Genomic DNA, 18,421 nt, shown 5'->3' on the forward strand with positions numbered 1-18,421 from the left:
GAGCTTGGATTCTTCCAAGTTCTATTACCATATAGATTAAGTTTCAATCCAAGCTTTAAGCTTTCAGTTATGCTTTTTCAATAAGTATTCCAAAGAAAAGTTACAGTCAGGTCAATTTCTTAAAATGTGCTAGAAAAAAAAGCCAAAATAATCATGAACTTTCCCCCCATAATCATTATGTTTATTCATACATATGTCCAAATAATATTTTATGTAGTTCATAGTCAACTGTAGACATGTTCAATATTTTCTTTGTGCAATTCCTTCTGTAGCAAGTAAACTGCCAATTCAATACAATTTAAAAGATATATAAATTCTAAAATATGGAACAAATTAAATTTTGAATAAATTTTCTTATTCCTTGGTGAGAAGGGCTGTGAAAAATATATATTGAAATTTGGAACAAAAGTAAGAATTTTACTAAATAGCCCCTTCATGTTCTTAAACTCCTGTTTCTACATGTGTCATCAAAATCACCATCTAGCCCTCAAGGGGTGTCATATTTTACTGAAGTAAAGATACTCTCTGCAAGGCTCCTACACCACACACACACACACACACACTCACACAAACACACAAAAACACTCACACACACCCTACATAAAGTTTTCCTAACAATCATTTCTCTACTGTCTTATTGAAATTATGGGAGTAATTATATTTCTACTCCCTGATTTTGACCATATTTCAATGATCAAACATTGTAGAAACAGGATTGAAACACATCCATGCTTTAATCAACATCATTCTCCCTGCTGGAGCTATCATTTGCATCAAGGTCAAACATATGAACTCAGATTGAAAATCATTCAAAAATCTAGAATAACTGTGGCAAGGCATTTAACCAAGATTCTACACGATCAGCCAAAAACAACTTGTGTCCTTCACTCTTTTTGCTGATTTTACTCACACACTCCTAGGTTTAAATTGGATTAGTTTTTTGGAGATAAGTGTCTGTACCTTATGTACAGACACTTAAGTGTCTGATGACTTCCTAAAGCCCTGTTGAGCACATGACTCAGTGAATTGGGAGGAGTTCTCTACGTTAGAAAACCTATGCTTTCATGTCAATGGAAACTCTTGCTATGACCTTAAACCTTCTGTTTGATCTGCTGTGGAGCCCTAGCTGAATCCTTGTCTCAGCCATGAGGCATACTGAATAAAAATTATTGAAATGCCATGCTTGTGGAACAGTGTGTAGATCTTTGAGCTACTGGCTGAACCAACCTTAAATTTAATGTCTCTGCTTCCTGATTTTCGAAAAAATAATAACTATCAGAGATTAAACTATTTATATTGTCCTTGAATATATACTTTAGGAATTAGCCTGACTCAATCCAGTCATTTTGGAAATGTTGTTATCAGTAGATAGAACATGAGTTTTGACATTAGCCAGGCATAAGTATGAGCTTCATCACTCACCGGCTCTCTGACAATGGGTAAATCATGTAATTTCTTAAAGCTTTAGTTTCTTCATTACAAAATGGAAATAATAAAACTACCTAGGAGTTTGTGAGATGCAGTTAAATAGGACAAAGTTTGTAATTACCTAATGTAGCAAATTGCACACATTAGGCACAAAATTAATATCAGCTTTCCTGCTTTATAAGTGTAAGGAAAGAGAAGTCTGGATCTGAGAGTAGGCTGATTTGAAGTGATAAAATAAACAATATCAGAGAGGTAAAAATAAAAACTAATATATTTTTCAACTGTTCTATGTAATTGCATTCCCTTTCCTTCTTTGACCCACTTTCTACTTGTTTGTCTCACTCCTCTGGAGGATTGTATGCATGTCTATTCAGCTTAACCAACCCACAGACACAGATGCATACTCTGGCTTTCATGCCTAAAAATATTTTAAAACAAATATATGCAGTTTAGATCAAAATATATACATAATTGTTTATAGATATTTTGAGAAATATATATTCTCAAATATCTATAAGAATATCTCTGAACAATGTACCTTTACACTAAGTAGCAATGGCAAAAATGTGATAAATCAAGAAAATTAGGAACCACCATCACATTCCTGACTTATCAAAAAGCACATACACTCATGCTTCTGATGTGCTGACATAAACACATCACCACAATGTTTCAAAGACGAAGGTGTGTGGTATGGCAGTCTTAGTGAAAAACTTAAATGATTATCAGTGCACTTGTTAAGAAACCCTATTAGGGTCATTTCAATATAGCTACTATTTTACTTATTATTTTGGAAATATTTATTTACTTATTTAGTTGCTCTGGGTCTTAGTTGCAGCATGTAGGATCTTTGCTGCAACATGAATGACATAGTTCCCTGACCAGGGATGGACCACAGGCCCCCTGGGAGCATGGGGTCTTAAAAATTGGACCATCAGGGAAGTCCCTATTTTACTTATTGATAAATAAAAACTAATATTCATTTTTTCTTGGAAAAATTTGACTCAAGAATATTGTTAGATTTATCTAGCTTTTATTATAGACATTGGCATGCACCATTCACCTTCTTGGAAATTTTTGCTCAGAATAAGGTGAAAATCACTGTATTAAAAGAAAGTTTGTTGACACCTTCAAGATGGCGGAGGAGTAAGACATGGAGGTCACCTTCTGCCACACAAATACATCAGAAATATATCTACATGTGGAACAACTCCTACAGAACACCTCCCGAACGCTGGCAGAAGACCTCAGACCTCCCAAAAGGCAAGAAACTCTCCACGTACCTGGGTAAGGCAAAACAAAAAAGAAAAAACAGAGACAAAAGAATAGGGATGGGACCTGCACCTCTGGAAGAGAGCCGTGAAGGAGGAAAAGTTTCCACACACTAGAAGCCCCTTTGTGGGCGGAGACTGTGGGTGGCAGAGGGGAGAAGCTTCGGAGCCACGGAGGAGAGCGCAGCAACAGGGGTGCAGAGGGCAAAGCGGAGAGATTCCTGCACAGAGGATCGGTACTGACCAGCACTCACCAGCCCAAGAGGCTTGTCTGCTCACCCACCGGGGTGGGCGGGAGCTGAGAGCTGAGGCTCGGGCTTCGGTCAGATCCCAGGGAGAAGACTGGGGTTGGCAGCGTGAACACAGCCTGAAGGGGGCTAGTGCACCACAGCTAGCCGGGAGGGAGTCCGGGAAAAAGTCTGGAACTGCTTAGGAGGCAAGAGACCATTGTTTGGGGTGCACGAGGAGAGGGGATTCAGAGCACCACCTAAATGAGCTCCAGAGATGGGTGCAAGCCACGGCTATCACTGCAGACCCCAGAGATGGGCATGAAATGCTAACACTGCTGCTGCAACCACCAAGAAGCCTGTGTGCGAGCACAGGTCACTATCCACACCTCCCATTCCAGGAACCTGTGCAGCCTGCCACTGCCAGGATCCTGTGATCCAGGGACAAGTTCCACGGGAGAACACACGGTGCACTTCAGGCTGGTGCAATGTCATGCCGTGCTCTGCTGCCGCAGGCTCACCCCGCATTCCATACCCCTCACTCCCCAACGGTCTGAGTGAGCCAGAGACCCATAATCAGCTGCTACTTTAACCCTGTCCTGTCTGAGAAAAGAACAGTCGCCCTCAGGAGACCTAAATGCAGAGGCGGGGCCAAATCCAAAGCTGAACCCCAAGAGCTGTGCGAACAAAGGAGAGAAAGGGAAATCTCTCCCAGCAGCCTCAGAAGCAGTGGATTAAATCTCCACAATCAACTTGATGTACCCTGCATCTGTGGAATACCTGAACAGACAACGAATCATCCCAAAATTGAGGCAGTGGAGTTTGGGAGCAAATGTTGACTTGGGGTTGGCTTTCTGAATCTAACTTGTTTCTGGTCTTCTGTTTATCTTAGTTTAGTATTTAGAGTTTATTATCATTGGTAGATTTCTTTATTGATTCTGTTGCTCTCTTCCTTTTTTATATATATATACATATATATTTTTTCCCTTTTTGTAAGTGTGTACGTGTTTGCTTCTTTGTGTCACTTTGTCTGTACAGCTTTGCTTTTACCATTTGTCCTATGGTTCTGTTCGTAAGGCTTTTTTATGCGTATAGTTTTTTGCACGTGTTATTATTGGTGGATTTGTTTTTTGGTTTGGTTGCTCTCTTCTTTCTTTCATTTTTTAAATTACTTTTCAATTTTTTAATTTTTATTTTAATAACTATATTTTATTTTGTTTTTTCTTTCTTTCTTTCTTTCTTTTTTTCTCCCTTTTATTCTGAACCATAAGGCTCACTGGGTTTTCATGCTCCAGCCAGGTTTCAGGCCTGTGCTTCTGAATTGGGAGAGCTGAGTTCAGGACACTGGTCCACCAGAGACCTCCCAGCTCCATGTAACATCAAAAGGCGAAAGCTCTCCCAGAGATCTCCATCACAAAGCTATGACCCAGCTCCACTCGTCTACCAGCAAGCTACAGTGCTGGACACCCTATGCCAAACAACTAGCAAGACAGGAACACAACCCCACCCATTAGCTGAGAGGATGCCTAAAATCATAACAACGTCACAGACTCCCCAAAACACACCACCACATGTGGTCCTGCCCACCAGAAAGACAAGATCCAGCCTCACCCACAAGAACACAGACAACAGTACCCTCCATCAGGAAGCCTACACAACCCACTGAACCAACCTTAGCCACTGGGGACAGACACCAAAAACAATGGGAACTATGAACCTGCAGGCTGTGAAAAGGAGACCCCAAACACAGTAAGATAAACAAAGAAACACACAGCAGATGAAGGAGCAAAGTAAAAACACACCAGACCCAACAAATGAAGAAGAAATAGGCAATCTACCTGAAAAATAATTCAGAGTAATGGTAATAAAGATGATCCAAAATCTTGGAAATATAATGCAGAAAATACAAGAAACGTTTAACAAGGACCTAGAAAAACTAAAGAACAAACAAATAATGATGAACTACACAATAACTGAAATTAAAAATTCTCTAGAAGGAATCAATAGCAGAATAACTGAGGTAGAAGAACAGATAAGTGACCTGGAAGATAAAATCGTGAAAATAACTACTGCAGACAAGAATAAAGAAATAAAGAATGAAAAGAATTGAGGACAGTCTTAGAGACTTCTGGGACAATATTAAACACATGAACATTCTAATTATAGGGGTCCCAGAAAAATAAGAGAAAAAATAAAGGGACTGAGAAAATATTTGAAGAGATTATAGTTGAAAACTTCTCTAATATGGGTAAAGAAATAGTCAATCAAGTCCAGGAAGCACAGAGAGTCCCATACAGGATAAATCCAAGGAGAAACACGACAAGACACATAGTAATCAAGCTATCAAAAATTAAATACAAAGAAAACATATTAAAAGCAGCAAGGGAAAAAAAACAAATAACAATAGCAAGGATCAATAAAACTAAAAGCTGGTTCTTTGAGAAAATAAAAAAAAATTGATAAACCATTAGCTAGACTCATCATGAAAAGGAGAAGACTCAAATCAATAGAAATAGAAACGAAAAAGTAGAAGTAACAACTGACACTGCAGAAATTCAAAGGATCATGAGAGATTACTACAAGCAACTGATGCCAATAAAGTGGACAACCTGGAAGAAATGGACAAATTATTTGAAAAGCACAACCTTCTGAGACTGAACCAGGAAGAAATAGAAAATATAAATAGATCAATAAGCACTGAAATTGAAACTGTAATTAAATATTTTCCAACAAAGAAAAGAGCAGTACCAGATAGCTTCACAGGTGAATTCTTTCAAATATTTAGAGAAGAGCTAACACCTATCTTTCTCAAACTCTTCTGAAATATAGGAGAGACAGGAACACTCCCAAACTCATTCTTTGAGACCACCATCACCCTGATACCAAAACCAGAAAAAGATATCACAAAGAAAGAAAACTACAGGCTAATATCACTGATGAACATAGATGCAAAAATCCTTAACCAAATACTAGTAAATAAAATCTAACAGCACATTAAAAGGACCATACACCATGATCAAGTGGGGTTTATCATAGGAATGCAATGATTATTTAATATATGCAAATCAATGTGATAAAACATATTAACAAATTGAGGGAGAAAAAACATATGATAATCTCAATAGATGCAGATGAAGCTTTCGACAGAATTCAACACCAATTTTTGATAAACACCCTCCAGTAAGTAGGCATAGAGAGAATTTAACTCAACATAATACAAGCCATATATGACAAACACACAGCCAACATCATTCTCAATGGTGAAAAACTGAAACCATTTCCTCTAAGATCAGGAACAAGACAAGGTTGTTCTATTTCACCACTATTATTCAACATAGTTTTGGAAGTCTTAGCCACAACAATCAGAGAAGAAAAAGAAATAAAAGGAATCCAAATCAGAAATGAAGAAGTAAATCTGTCACTGTTTGCAGATGACATGATACTATGCATACAGAATCTTACCAGAAAACTACTAGAGCTAATCATTGAAATTGGTAACATAGCAGGATACAAAATTAATGCACAGAAATCACTTGCATTCCTAAACACTAATGATGAAAAATCTGAAAGACAAATGAAAGTAACACTCCCATTTACCACTGCAACCAAAAGAATAAAATTCCTTGGAATAAACCTACCTAAGGAGACAAAAGATCTGTATGCAGAAAACTATAACACATGGATGAAAGAGATTAAAGATGATACAAACAGATAGAGAGATATACCATGTTCTTGGATAGGAAGAATCAACATTGTGAAAATGACTTTACTACCCAAAGCAATCTACAGATTCAGTGCAATCATTATCAAACTACCAATGGCATTATTCACAGAACTGGACCAAAAAAATTCACAACTTATATGGAAACACAAAAGACCCCAAATAGACAAAAGAATGGTGAGAAAGAAAAATGGAGCTAGAAAAATCAGGCTCCTGGACTTCAGACTATACTACAAAGCTACAGTAATCAAGACAGTATGGTACTGGCACAAAAACAGAAATATACATCAATGGAACAGGATAGAAAGCCCAGAGATAAACTTACACACATATGGTCACCTTATCTTTGATAAAGGAGGCAAGAGTATAAAATGGAGAAAAGATAGCCTCTTCATTAAGTGGTGCTGGGAAAACTGGACAGCTATATGTTAAAGAATAAAATTAGCACACTCCCTAACACCATACACAAAAATAAACTCAAAATGGATTAAAGACATAAATCTAAGGTCATATACTATAAAATTCTTAGAAGAAACACTCTATGACATAAATCACAGCAAGATCCTTTTTGACCCACCTCCTAGAGAAATGGAAATCAAAACAAATATAAACAAATGAGACCTAATGAAACTTAAAAGCTTTTACACAGCAAAAGAAAACATAAACAAGATGAAAAGGCAACCCTCAGAATGGGAAATATTATTTTCAAATGAAGCAACAGACAAAGGATTAATCTCCAAAATTTACAAACATCTCATACAGTTCAGTATCAGAAAAACAAACAACCCAATCCAAAAATGGGAAGAAGACCTAAATAGACATTTCTCCAAAAAAGATATACAGATTGCCAACAAACACATGAAATGATATTCAACATCATTAATCATTAGAGAAATGCAAATCAAAACTACAATGAGGTATCACCTCACTCCAGTCGGAATGGTCTTCATCAAAAAATCTACAAAAAATAATTGCTGGAGAGGGTGTGGAGAAAAGGCAACCCTCTTGCACTGTTGGTGGGAATGTAAATTGATACAGTCACTATGGAGAAGAGTATGGAGGTTCCTTAAAAAACTAAAATAGAACTACCATAAGTAAGCAATCCCACTACTGGGTATATACCCTGAGAAAACCATAATTCAAAAAGAGTCATGTACCACAATGTCCATTGCAGCTCTTTTTACAATAGCCAGGACATGGAAGCAACCTAAGTGCCCATTGACAGATGAATGGATAAAGAAGATGTGGCACATATATACAATGGAATATTACTCAGCCATTAAAAAAACAAAATTGACTTATTTGTAGTGAGGTGGATGGTCCTTGAGTCTGTCATACAGAGTGAAGTAAGTCAGAAAGAGAAAAACAAATATCATATGCTAATGCATATATATGGAATCTAAAAAAAAAAGTAGTTTTAAAGAACCTAGAGGCAGGACAGGAATAATGATGCAGATGTAGAGAGTGGACTTAAGGACATGAGGAGGGGGAAGGTTAAGCTGGGACGAAGTGAGAGAGTGACATGGACATATATACACTGCCAAATGTAAAATAGATAGCTAGTGGGAAGCAGCCCCATAGTACAGGGAGATCAGCTTGGTGCTTTGTAACCACCTAGAGGGGTGATATAGGCAGGGTGGGAGGGAGGGAGATGCAAGAGGGAGGAGATATGGGGCATATATGTATGTATAGCTAATTCACTTTGTTATACAACAGAAACACACACCATTGTAAAACAATTATACTCTAATAAACATGTTAAAAATAATAATAACCTAAAAGCTTTTGTATGGCAAAGGAAACATATTCAATAGAATTAAAGGACAACCTCAAAGAATTAGAGAAAATATTTGCAAACCAAAAATAAAAAATAAGAAAGTTTGTTGAAATAGCATATTTGAGTATCTATTTTCCCCATCTCATGTTTATAATGTTCCCTGTATAAAGACTTCTGACCACTCTTCATCTCTAGACTTTGAGGACTTCCGTTAGAACTGTGTATGTAACTGTTCAGCTCTATTACCTGTATAAATACTTTTGTGACACCACAAAACTATTCTATGTACCAATTATAACTGTAATGCTTTTTGGTCTCACTCCTTAGATTTCTGCTCTTTTCTTTGACTTTAATTTTATTTTGAAAAGTATTGAATATCAGCCTTCAAATGGTCATATTAAAATGCTTCATTCTAATCATGGGAAAAAGATCAGATGAATCCCAGCTGAGGGACATCCTATGAAATACTGAACCAGTACTCCTCAAAATGATGAAGGTCGTTAAAGAAAGGAAATTCTGAGAAACTGTCACAGTCAAGATAACATGTGTACTTAATATAATGCGGTATCCTGGATGGGAACCTGGAACAGAAAAAAGAAGATTACATAAAAAATGGAATAAAGGTATGGATTTTAGTTGATAATAATGTATCAACATCATTTGATTATAACAAATATACTATACTAGTATAATATGTTAGTAATAGAGGAAACTAGATCAGAAACTAATCTGAAAATAGTGTTCAGATTCAAAACAACAAGTGGTTATTCATCATTCAGCATGGAAAATTTCCTTGCCCTTGAAATTTACTCTCTTGTGTAGATAATATGCATACGTAAGAAATATTTAAAAGAACAACCCAAGGGCAATGTACAATTAAGGGATAAAATGAGGAAATAAGAAAAAAAAATCTTAGCATTGAGAGGTAAATGTGCTAAAAAGTGAGAATTCTTAGAAAATACTTTAGGGATGTAGAGCAGCACTGTTCAATAGAACTTTCTGGGATAATGGAAATAATTCTGGGTGTAGCCACAATAATAATACGTAGCCACAAAACATAGGTGGCTTCCAAGCACTTAAAACATGGCTAGTGTGATTGAAGAACTAAATGTTTTATTTTACTCAATTTAAATTAGTTAGTGCAGGTTAGCATATGAACTGAACACAAAAGTCTTTTCAGTGCAAAGATGCAATATAGTTAAGTGAAAACTACTACATATGTGGAATAGTAAGTAGATCTTTGAGTTACTGGGTCAACCAATGCTAAACCCTGGCTCACATCTGTACTTCTGATTTGAGCCAACTCATTTTCTATGTAGCCCAGATTTAAATGGCATTTCTACTATATGTAGCAAAAGTACCAAAACTTATCCATGAGGATTAAATGAGAAAGTAATATGTGAAGTACTAGTCGTTACCTAGTAGATCCTAGATGCTCAGCAAATGACACTCCTTCCCTTGTTCTCCTCTTTAATCAAGTCACCTTCCTTGTATCCCTTGCATTTGTGCTTCCATGATTTTGCTCCCAACATGTTCCCTTCTCACCCACATCACCTATTTGAATCCTTCTCACCCTTTCAGTCCCAGCTCAACTGGAGTCTTTTACAAAGCTAATCAGCTCATGAGGAAGTCTCATCTTAGCCTCTACATCTCTTGCATCCAATATGTCTCATCTGAGTCAATACTTGTTCTGTATTCCCTGCCAACAAAGTCCTTTCAAGCAGAAGCTAGAGGGTCAGTTGGAGTCCCTGGATGTTCTGAATTGGAGTTGAAAGTGAAGTTTTTTTTACTTTCTCTTCTTGGACTTGGAAGGAGGGAGTCCTAGGGCTTCTGCTGGTTATGAGAAAATGAGACTTCCCTGTAGATGAAAAAAGATGAAGGAAGGAGCGACAAAAGCAGGGGTGAGAGCATGCAAGACCCAGGTTCTAAACATTGCAGATTTTTCCCACATATGCCCTTGTCCTTTCAGCTGTTCTTTTAATCCCCTCAACTGCCCCTACTTATTCAATAAACCCTCTTTTATCTTAAATTATTTAACATTAGATTTCTGTCCAGCTACTCAATTTGTGTGTTTCTCTTCATGCCAAAATATTTAGAAAAATGTGTTTATTTTTACTTTCTCTACTTCCTTACCTTACCTTCCTTTTAATCTTCTACACACTGAAATCAGGTTTTTATCTTCACCCTACTTCTGAAGTCACTTATATAAAATTTAGGTATAATATCTATCTTCAAAATCCAATGTTAAATTCTCAGTCCTTCTCTTAACCTCTTAGCAATATTTGAAACATGTTTTTCACTTGGCTTTCAGGATATTATACACATCTGGCTTCCTCCTTACACACTTGCTGCTCCCTTCCAGCTCTTTGCACACTCTTTTTTTTCCTTTCCAACTTCAAGTGTTGAAGTGCTTCAGAGTTTGGTCCTTGCCATCTTCCCTTCTGCATCTTCATTCATGACCTAATGACTTAGTCCAGTACAACCTCAACTAAGTGCAGATGACTCCCAAATTTATGTCTCAGCTCTCATCTGTAGTCCTTCTTTTGACCCCTAGACTCACATCAGCCTACTGGATAGCCCCACCTTGATGCCAAATAATCTCTCATATTTAACACGTTCAACACCAACCCTCTGCATCTCTGCCTCCAAACCTACCAAGCAAATGGCACAACTGTACCACCATTCACCAACTGTTCAAGTAAAAACCTGGATATCATCTTAGACTTTTCTTTTTCCACCACTCTCATATCTAATATATCATCAAGCCCCATTAGTACTATCTTCAAGAATATACCCTATAGCTGGTCTTCCCATCCCCTCTATCACCAACACTTTTCAAGCCTCCAACCTTCATTTCTTAGCCAATTGCTATAGTGTAGTCTCCTGGCAAATTTTCCTACTATCCTCAGACTCCACCACCCTTAATTCTTCACACAGCAGACAGTGGTAGAAGAATCTCTTTAGAGAATATGGGTTATCATTCCCTTGTTCAAAACCCTTCAGTTAATTCTTATCAAACTTAGATTTAAATGTTCTAGTTTTTCCTACTCTCCGTAAAATCAGATTCTATATCCTTCTCTGACTCTGTCCTGCCACTGGAGTCCGTCTCATTGTTCCCTCGGGGATGTTAATCTGCCTTTTCTCTGCTTGGAACATTTTCCAGCAGACTATCATACAGTTTCCTCTTTCACATCACTCAGGCATTTGCTCCAAAATCTCCTTCACAGAGAAGCCTCCCCTGACCATTGTATCTACAATACAGCACCTACATTCCTCATTATCTCTTCCTCTAAGCTGTTTTATTTCCCTCCATAGTTCCGGTGATTACCGGAAATTATAGTGCATATTTGCTCATGTATGAATTTACTACAATCTCCTCTAAGAGAATGAAAGCTGCATAAGGATACGAAACTTATGTGGCTCATAACTTTTCCTCATTTCTAAGGACAGTGCCTAACACCTAGTAGATGATGATGATGATAAATATTTGCTGAATAAATGGTTAAATTCTGATGTTAAGCAGACTTAAGAATAAAAAAGTGCTAGTTTGTGATCCATCAAATGACGACTGGAGGTTTCCTTCATGCAAACAAATTTGTCTGGTGATTTTACAACATTGGTAGTTTAGATGGTTGACTCAATTCTTAAAGGCTGGGGTCAAGGTTATTTCATATTGGCATAGCTATCGTCTTATTCATGGTCTGGTTCTCAGTAGGTGTTCAGTGAATTTTGATAATTGAAAGAAAGCAAGCAAAAGCTCAAATTAATTGACTGATCTTAGGCTTAAACAATTGACTAGATATAATTCTACATTTTATGTTGCTATTGTTAGTGTCTGGAGAAATGGTGGCACAGAAGAGAAGAGCATGCATGACGGGTAAGAGTCTTTGATACTAAGGGTAGAATGGAAGTTAGTGGGATGTGACAGAAAGAGAGAGAAACCTTCTTTTCCCCATATGAGTTTAAGCCAAATGAGAGAGTAATGAAGATGGGCAAATGGAACTCTAAAGTTATTTTTATTAAACCAGTTTGCTTATATGAATAGCAACGAGTTTTCAACTAGTCAAACTCAGAATTACCTAGTCTTTCCACTCACACTCAGAGTAAATAAATACAGAATCTCAAATTGCAGCTCTATCCTGACAGAACTTAGGCAAAGTAGCATATCATATGCTCCCTGCAGGCAACTGACTCTATAACCAGTTTTTGCCAAAAGATTTCCCAGTTGGAATTCAGTTCTCTTCTTCAAAGGAAAAGTGAATGAAGGAATGGATAAAGGCTATGGGTTTTATGCTAATGAATGTCACTCCATATGGAAAGACAATGAAAGGGGTACAAAGGTTTCCCTAAGGATAAGCCCCAAATAATGGAAGACAGAATGATATTCTGGCCTATAGAACTTAGAGATAAAAATAGAGGTTCAAGTGATTTTCCTGTAGTGAACCGACTAGGACACAGAAATGTTTTACTATCAGTGAGAGGGAAGGAAGTCAGAGATCCCCTCTGGAATTGTTGATGACTCTGTGATCTGATCACTGTCTTTTGAAAAATTCTATGTACCAATTATCGATGTCGCAATACTATAGTGGTAACACCACAAACAACCACAAAACTTCAGGGGTAATCAACAATAATTGTTCATTGTGCACATATCTGTAATTAAGTGGGGGTCAGCTAAGGGGCTCTGCTAACCTTGGCTGTGCTTGTTCAGATACCTGGAGCTCAGCTGCCTGTTTGGCTGACGTAGCCTGGCTTCGGCTGGGGTGACCAGGGAAACTTCGCATTTGTCATGTGCTATTTAAGTCTAGTAGGCTGACTCAGACTATCTTCCGTCAAAGGCAAAGACTTGAGAAAGAGTGTACTGGAACATGTAAGACCTCTTAATGTCTAGGTTCAAAACAGGAACACCTTCACTTCTGAATCATTCCATGGACAAAAGCAAGACACATTGCCAAATTCAGAATAAAGAGGTGGGGAAATATACCGTTTCCCTTTTTCAAAGGGACTGCATGGTCACAAGGTAAAGGGCACAGACATAGGAGGGTGTAGGGTGGGGGGGAGTATTGGGGCCATGAATACAGTCTACCACAATGTAGGTTTGAAGCAGTGACTGGATTTCTAAAATCTAATTAATGCCAGAAGAAAGATACAAAAATAGCTAGACTACAACTGACGTTTCCTTACCCCTAACATTTATAACATATCCAGTGTACTCTCATCATTATCTCCTGGATAATCACTGATGTATGAGCAGAGCATCAGATATATTGTTTAGAAACAACTTTTTTTAATTATAAAGAATTTGTCACCATATAGCCATTCACTATAAGATGTTGAAACTACTTCTTAGAGCAATGGGAACTCAACATTCCTGATGATGTCTAATGGAGAGGTGATCATACTCAGGGTCAGCTTATTTAGAAGAATATAAACCAAACCCAGTGAGTTAGGAAACTACCTACACATCCAAAAGAGGGGGTTGCCATTGAAACACAGGCTGTACAGGAGTGAGACACATTGTATGGTCTGGTTGGCAGTCCCAGCAGTTCAGTAGCTCAGCTGCAGGAAAGATAAGTTGTGTCCAAAGGGTTCAGATTCACATATGTGAAGCCAGGGAACAAGAATATCTATGCCAAAGAGAAGGTGAAGAATCTTCAACAGCAAACATTGGTATCTCGGGTACCCCCAGACCTCAGCTCACATGTTATTAATCCCTTTACCTTCCAGGTGACCTGTTCCCTAAAAAGTCTCAACACAAACTTTATAGTTAGATTTTACTTAGAGATACAGAAAAAGGGATGCTTGACAAGAATATTAACATAAGAAGATTCAATTTATATGCTAAAATTAAAAATGCACTCATTGTAGATGGGACAAGAATACAGAAAAGAATGTGAAGAGTTAATAAAAGGAGACCTGGGTAGGGGGTTGGGGGGAGAGAGAAAAGGAAGGGGTATGGATTAAAAAGAATGAAGAAGAACAAATAATAGGTAGGGTCATATTAAACTAGGGCATGAATTTCTTTCTTTACAAATATGAAACGTAGGGTCATACATCAGCCTTCTTATTGCTTGAATTTTTCTTATTCACCATGGTAGAGAGGAAAAATGATGGCAAAATTTTAGGAAAGTGGGTATCAGGAGAACTTAAGCCACCGTTTGGTCTGAGACTGATTCAGAACTTGAGTGTGCATTTTACAAAACCAATACACTATATATATATATATATATATATATATATATATATATATATATATCTCCATTGGGTCAATAAGTTTAATTCCAGTGAATGTGTTCTATATTAATGAGTGTGTAGAACTATTGTATAATGAAAATGTGTTATGCTCAAGAGTATATATTTTGGATATGCATTGCAGTAAGGTTTATGGCATCAATGGGTTAAATTACAACTTGCTTACTTTGTTTAAATGAAATCCAGCTAAAACTGTCGAAAGTCAGGGCCAAGCCATTTGAATAGATAAGTGATAAAAATAGACAAAAACTGCAGCTTTTCCATTGTATCAGCAATATTTACTCTGAAAACCTATTTAAATAATTTAACCGTTGCTTATGTTGTAAGTAGAAAAAAGCTAGATTTATAATATTTTTTAGGCCAGAGAATGCAATTGAAATTCTTTAATGATATCTGTCTAGTCTGCCCCATCCAATTCACTTTCATCTTAGAAAAAAATTACTTGGATCAAAAGTCATTGGTTTAAGTCCCAAGGTATATTATGAAACACAGAATGATAAACTCAAAAGCCATTATCAAGTTTCTGATAAAGGCTTTTGTGACAGAAATTCTAATTTGGTGGTCAGAGTTATTAATGAATATTGTGGAGATTTAGAATCTCGCTGCTACACTTGGACTGCTGATTCAGTAGAAATACGTTACAACCCAGTTACTCTGGTAAGCTGCCCGCATTCTTTCTCTGTAGCGTTCCTTTGGCTTAGTTCTACCTAGAGAAATTATTCTTGAATGTAGCTCCCCAAGAACGTCAATGCACTTTCTCTTTCATGTATTTTCTTGGAAATGCAGCCTGTTGAAAGAAACAAGTGCCAACTTTTAACTTAAACTTATTTCACATAAAATCTATAAAGCATCCATCACTTTGAAGACTGTTATGGGTTTTATATTTCACTTTAGTAAACCATGTCCTTCCAGTAAGTTTGATACTATTTTCAAATTAATCCTACACCTATAAAATACAAGTAGACGTTGACAGGACCTTAAACAGAATCAATTTTCTCTTCAATAGATGTGTAGATCAATTGTGATGATAGATGTATCCTGACATTTTTTTTTTTTTTTTTTTTTTTTGCGGTACGCGGGCCTCTCACTGTTGTGGCCTCTCCCTTTGTGGAGCACAGGCTCCGGGGCCGTGGCTCATGGGCCCAGCCTCTCCACGGCATGTGGGATCTTCCCAGACAGGGGCACGAACCCCTGTCTCCTGCATTGGCAGGCGGACTCTCAACCACTGCATCACCAGGGAAGCCCTATCCTGACATTTTTTAAACAGAATTTATTTTACCATTTGGGCAATTCTTGAGAATTCATATGAAAAATTTCCACTTTGTAGATTTTGTAAACTAAATGTTGATTTGGATGAGCATACAGGGAAGCAGAACTTTTCAAGTAGTGGAATGTATGTTTAAGTGAAAAACAATTGGGCATGTAAAGCTGTGATGGATTGTCCAAGAAATTATCAATATCTCATCTTTGCAATATTCCCCAGCCAACATAACTGTATGGTTCTGTGAAAAATGAGACATATATTGGTTTTATCATATTTATTTATTCCACAGGTGATATTGAGTAATTGACATGTGTCAGATACTGTGCTAATCACTAAACTTAAGGTGATAAGTCTTTTTACTCCCAATGTCCTTCACAGAGCCCTATCATGGAGGAGGTTTAAAGTGTTTCTTGTTAATATGGTCTCCTTGTCTTCTGTGAAGTTTAGTTGCTCTATGCTTTATATCACAATATTATTATGGAAAATTGAATTTTTGGAAAAAATCTGCTGAAAATCATATAATATGTTATAAAACCAAATAGAAATTTTCTCAGGACTTGAGGTCATTGTGAAATGTTAGTGCCACTGTATTTCTTCATTAGAACAAATTATTGAGAAGTGGCTGAATTGCCATAACTTGAGTTTCTTCTCTCTATGATTTCCTGAACTGACATTTTAAATATGAACCTTTTTTTTTTTTTTTTTTTTTTCAGGACTGCATCTATTTGGCTAGTCCTATGGTGAGATTTGATAAGTGCTAGAAAATCTATCCTGCTTCCAAATACTTTCATCACAGCACTCAAAATAACTATCATGAAAAGTTCTGTCTTTGAGGTTAAAACCTTCACTCCAAAATTTGTTTTGAGATGTAAGTACCCTAAAAAAGAAGTTTATTTATCTTTTATTTGTCCTTAATACAATTATAACTTGTCAAATAAATATAGAATAGAATATAACAAGCAAACTTTTTTGAATAATCAGTTTATTGAAGACAAATTTGCATAAAATTATTTCATTCACTTTACTATATAATTTGATGAGATTTTTAAAATGCATAACTGTGTAATAATCACTTATAGAACTTTTCCCTGAACTGTGTCTTTGTATGTGATTCTTTGCATGGGAGCCATTTCCCTGGCTTCTCTTTATTTCTTTTTATCACTGGTTTTCAGTAAATTGATTATAATGTGTCATGGTGTGGTTTCACTTGTATTTATTCAGCTTCAGTGCTGTTTTTGAATGTGACAATTTTTCAAATTTGAAATATTTTTATTATTCTTTCTTCAGATATCCCTTCCCCCTCAGACTACAACTTCCTTTGTATAAGACAGTTTGATATTATCTCACAGCTCCCTGATAAACCAATCCCTGTTTTCATTCTTTTCTTGCTTTGTTCTTTATTTTGGATATTTTCTATTTGTATGCCTTCAAGTCCACTATGTTTTCTTCTGCAATTTCTAATCTGAAATTAATTGCATCTAATGTATTTTTCATTCAGATATTATATTTTTAATCTTTAGAAGTTCTAAAGATTTCACTTTTATATCTTCCATTTCTTATGTTTCTTAACATCTTTAAATCTGTTTTTAAGGTTAATATTAGATGCTTAAGGCATTTCTGTCTGATCACACCATCATTTTTGTCAGATCTGGTTCTGCTTCTATTGATTTCTTTCCTACTGGCAATGAGACATATAGTCCTGCTCTTTTACACACTGGTTATTTTTTATTAGATGCAAGAAATTGTGAATTGTGAAGTTTTGAGTGGTGATTCTTTTCTTTGAATAGTTTTGAACTATTTTCTGGCCTAGAATAAATTTGATACTTTCAAGGTATGCTTTTCAACTTTTCTATTGAAGTTAAAAAAAAGCCTTTATGCTTCTGAAGACTCTACCCAGTGCTGCACATATCATGAAGTTTATTACGCCTGGCTGGTGGGAACACACATTCTTCCAAGCCATAGCTCCAGAGAATTTCCAGCTTACTACTTTCAGTTGGTGTTTTCCTTGGCTTCATGAAATTTTACTTCATGCTTTATAAATTTCTATTCAATCAAAGACTCAAGAAGACACTTTTGCAGACCTCCAAAACTCTGTGTGTGTATATGTGGGACCACTTTTTTTTTTATATTCTGCCCTATGGATTTTAGCCAATTTCCCCTCTCAGCTCTAATCTCAGTCATCAATGCAGCTAGATGCTAAACCCTGCTTGAATTCCCCCTGGATGCACTGTAATCTCCTAACTGCCCCCCACCCCCACAGTGTAAATTGGGGAAATGTTAGGGTTCACCTCATTTATTTTCTAACCTCAGAGATCAGAGTTGTGCACTACCTCTTGTTCAGTGTGTGAAATTGTTTGTCTTTTGTCCAATTTTATAAATGTATTTAGCAGAAAGGTAATTCCCATAGGAGTTAATCTTTCATGGATAATAGTGGAATTTCAGGTGAGTCTTGATGAAAGTGAAGGAAAAAATTCTCAATGA

General features: G+C 36.7%; 1 protein-coding gene across 1 annotated transcript in view; it reads left to right on the forward strand.

Moving 5' to 3' along the window:
• Positions 1-12,294: 12,294 nt before the first annotated feature.
• The window catches only part of LOC309806013 (chromatin assembly factor 1 subunit B-like), a gene marked incomplete at its 5' end in the record, with an annotated part of 94,659 nt that continues 88,532 nt past the window's right edge, over positions 12,295-18,421 (forward strand). Inside the window, 3 exons of the mRNA XM_082624368.1 lie at positions 12,295-12,301; positions 15,209-15,333; positions 16,654-16,680. Of these exons, the coding sequence (XP_082480494.1) occupies positions 12,295-12,301; positions 15,209-15,333; positions 16,654-16,680 (159 nt within the window). The remainder of the gene's footprint in view (positions 12,302-15,208; positions 15,334-16,653; positions 16,681-18,421) is intronic.

Source organism: Mesoplodon mirus, assembly GCF_964341445.2.
Source record: "Mesoplodon mirus genome assembly, chromosome: 6".
In the NCBI taxonomy this organism is placed as follows: Eukaryota; Metazoa; Chordata; class Mammalia; order Artiodactyla; family Ziphiidae; genus Mesoplodon; species Mesoplodon mirus.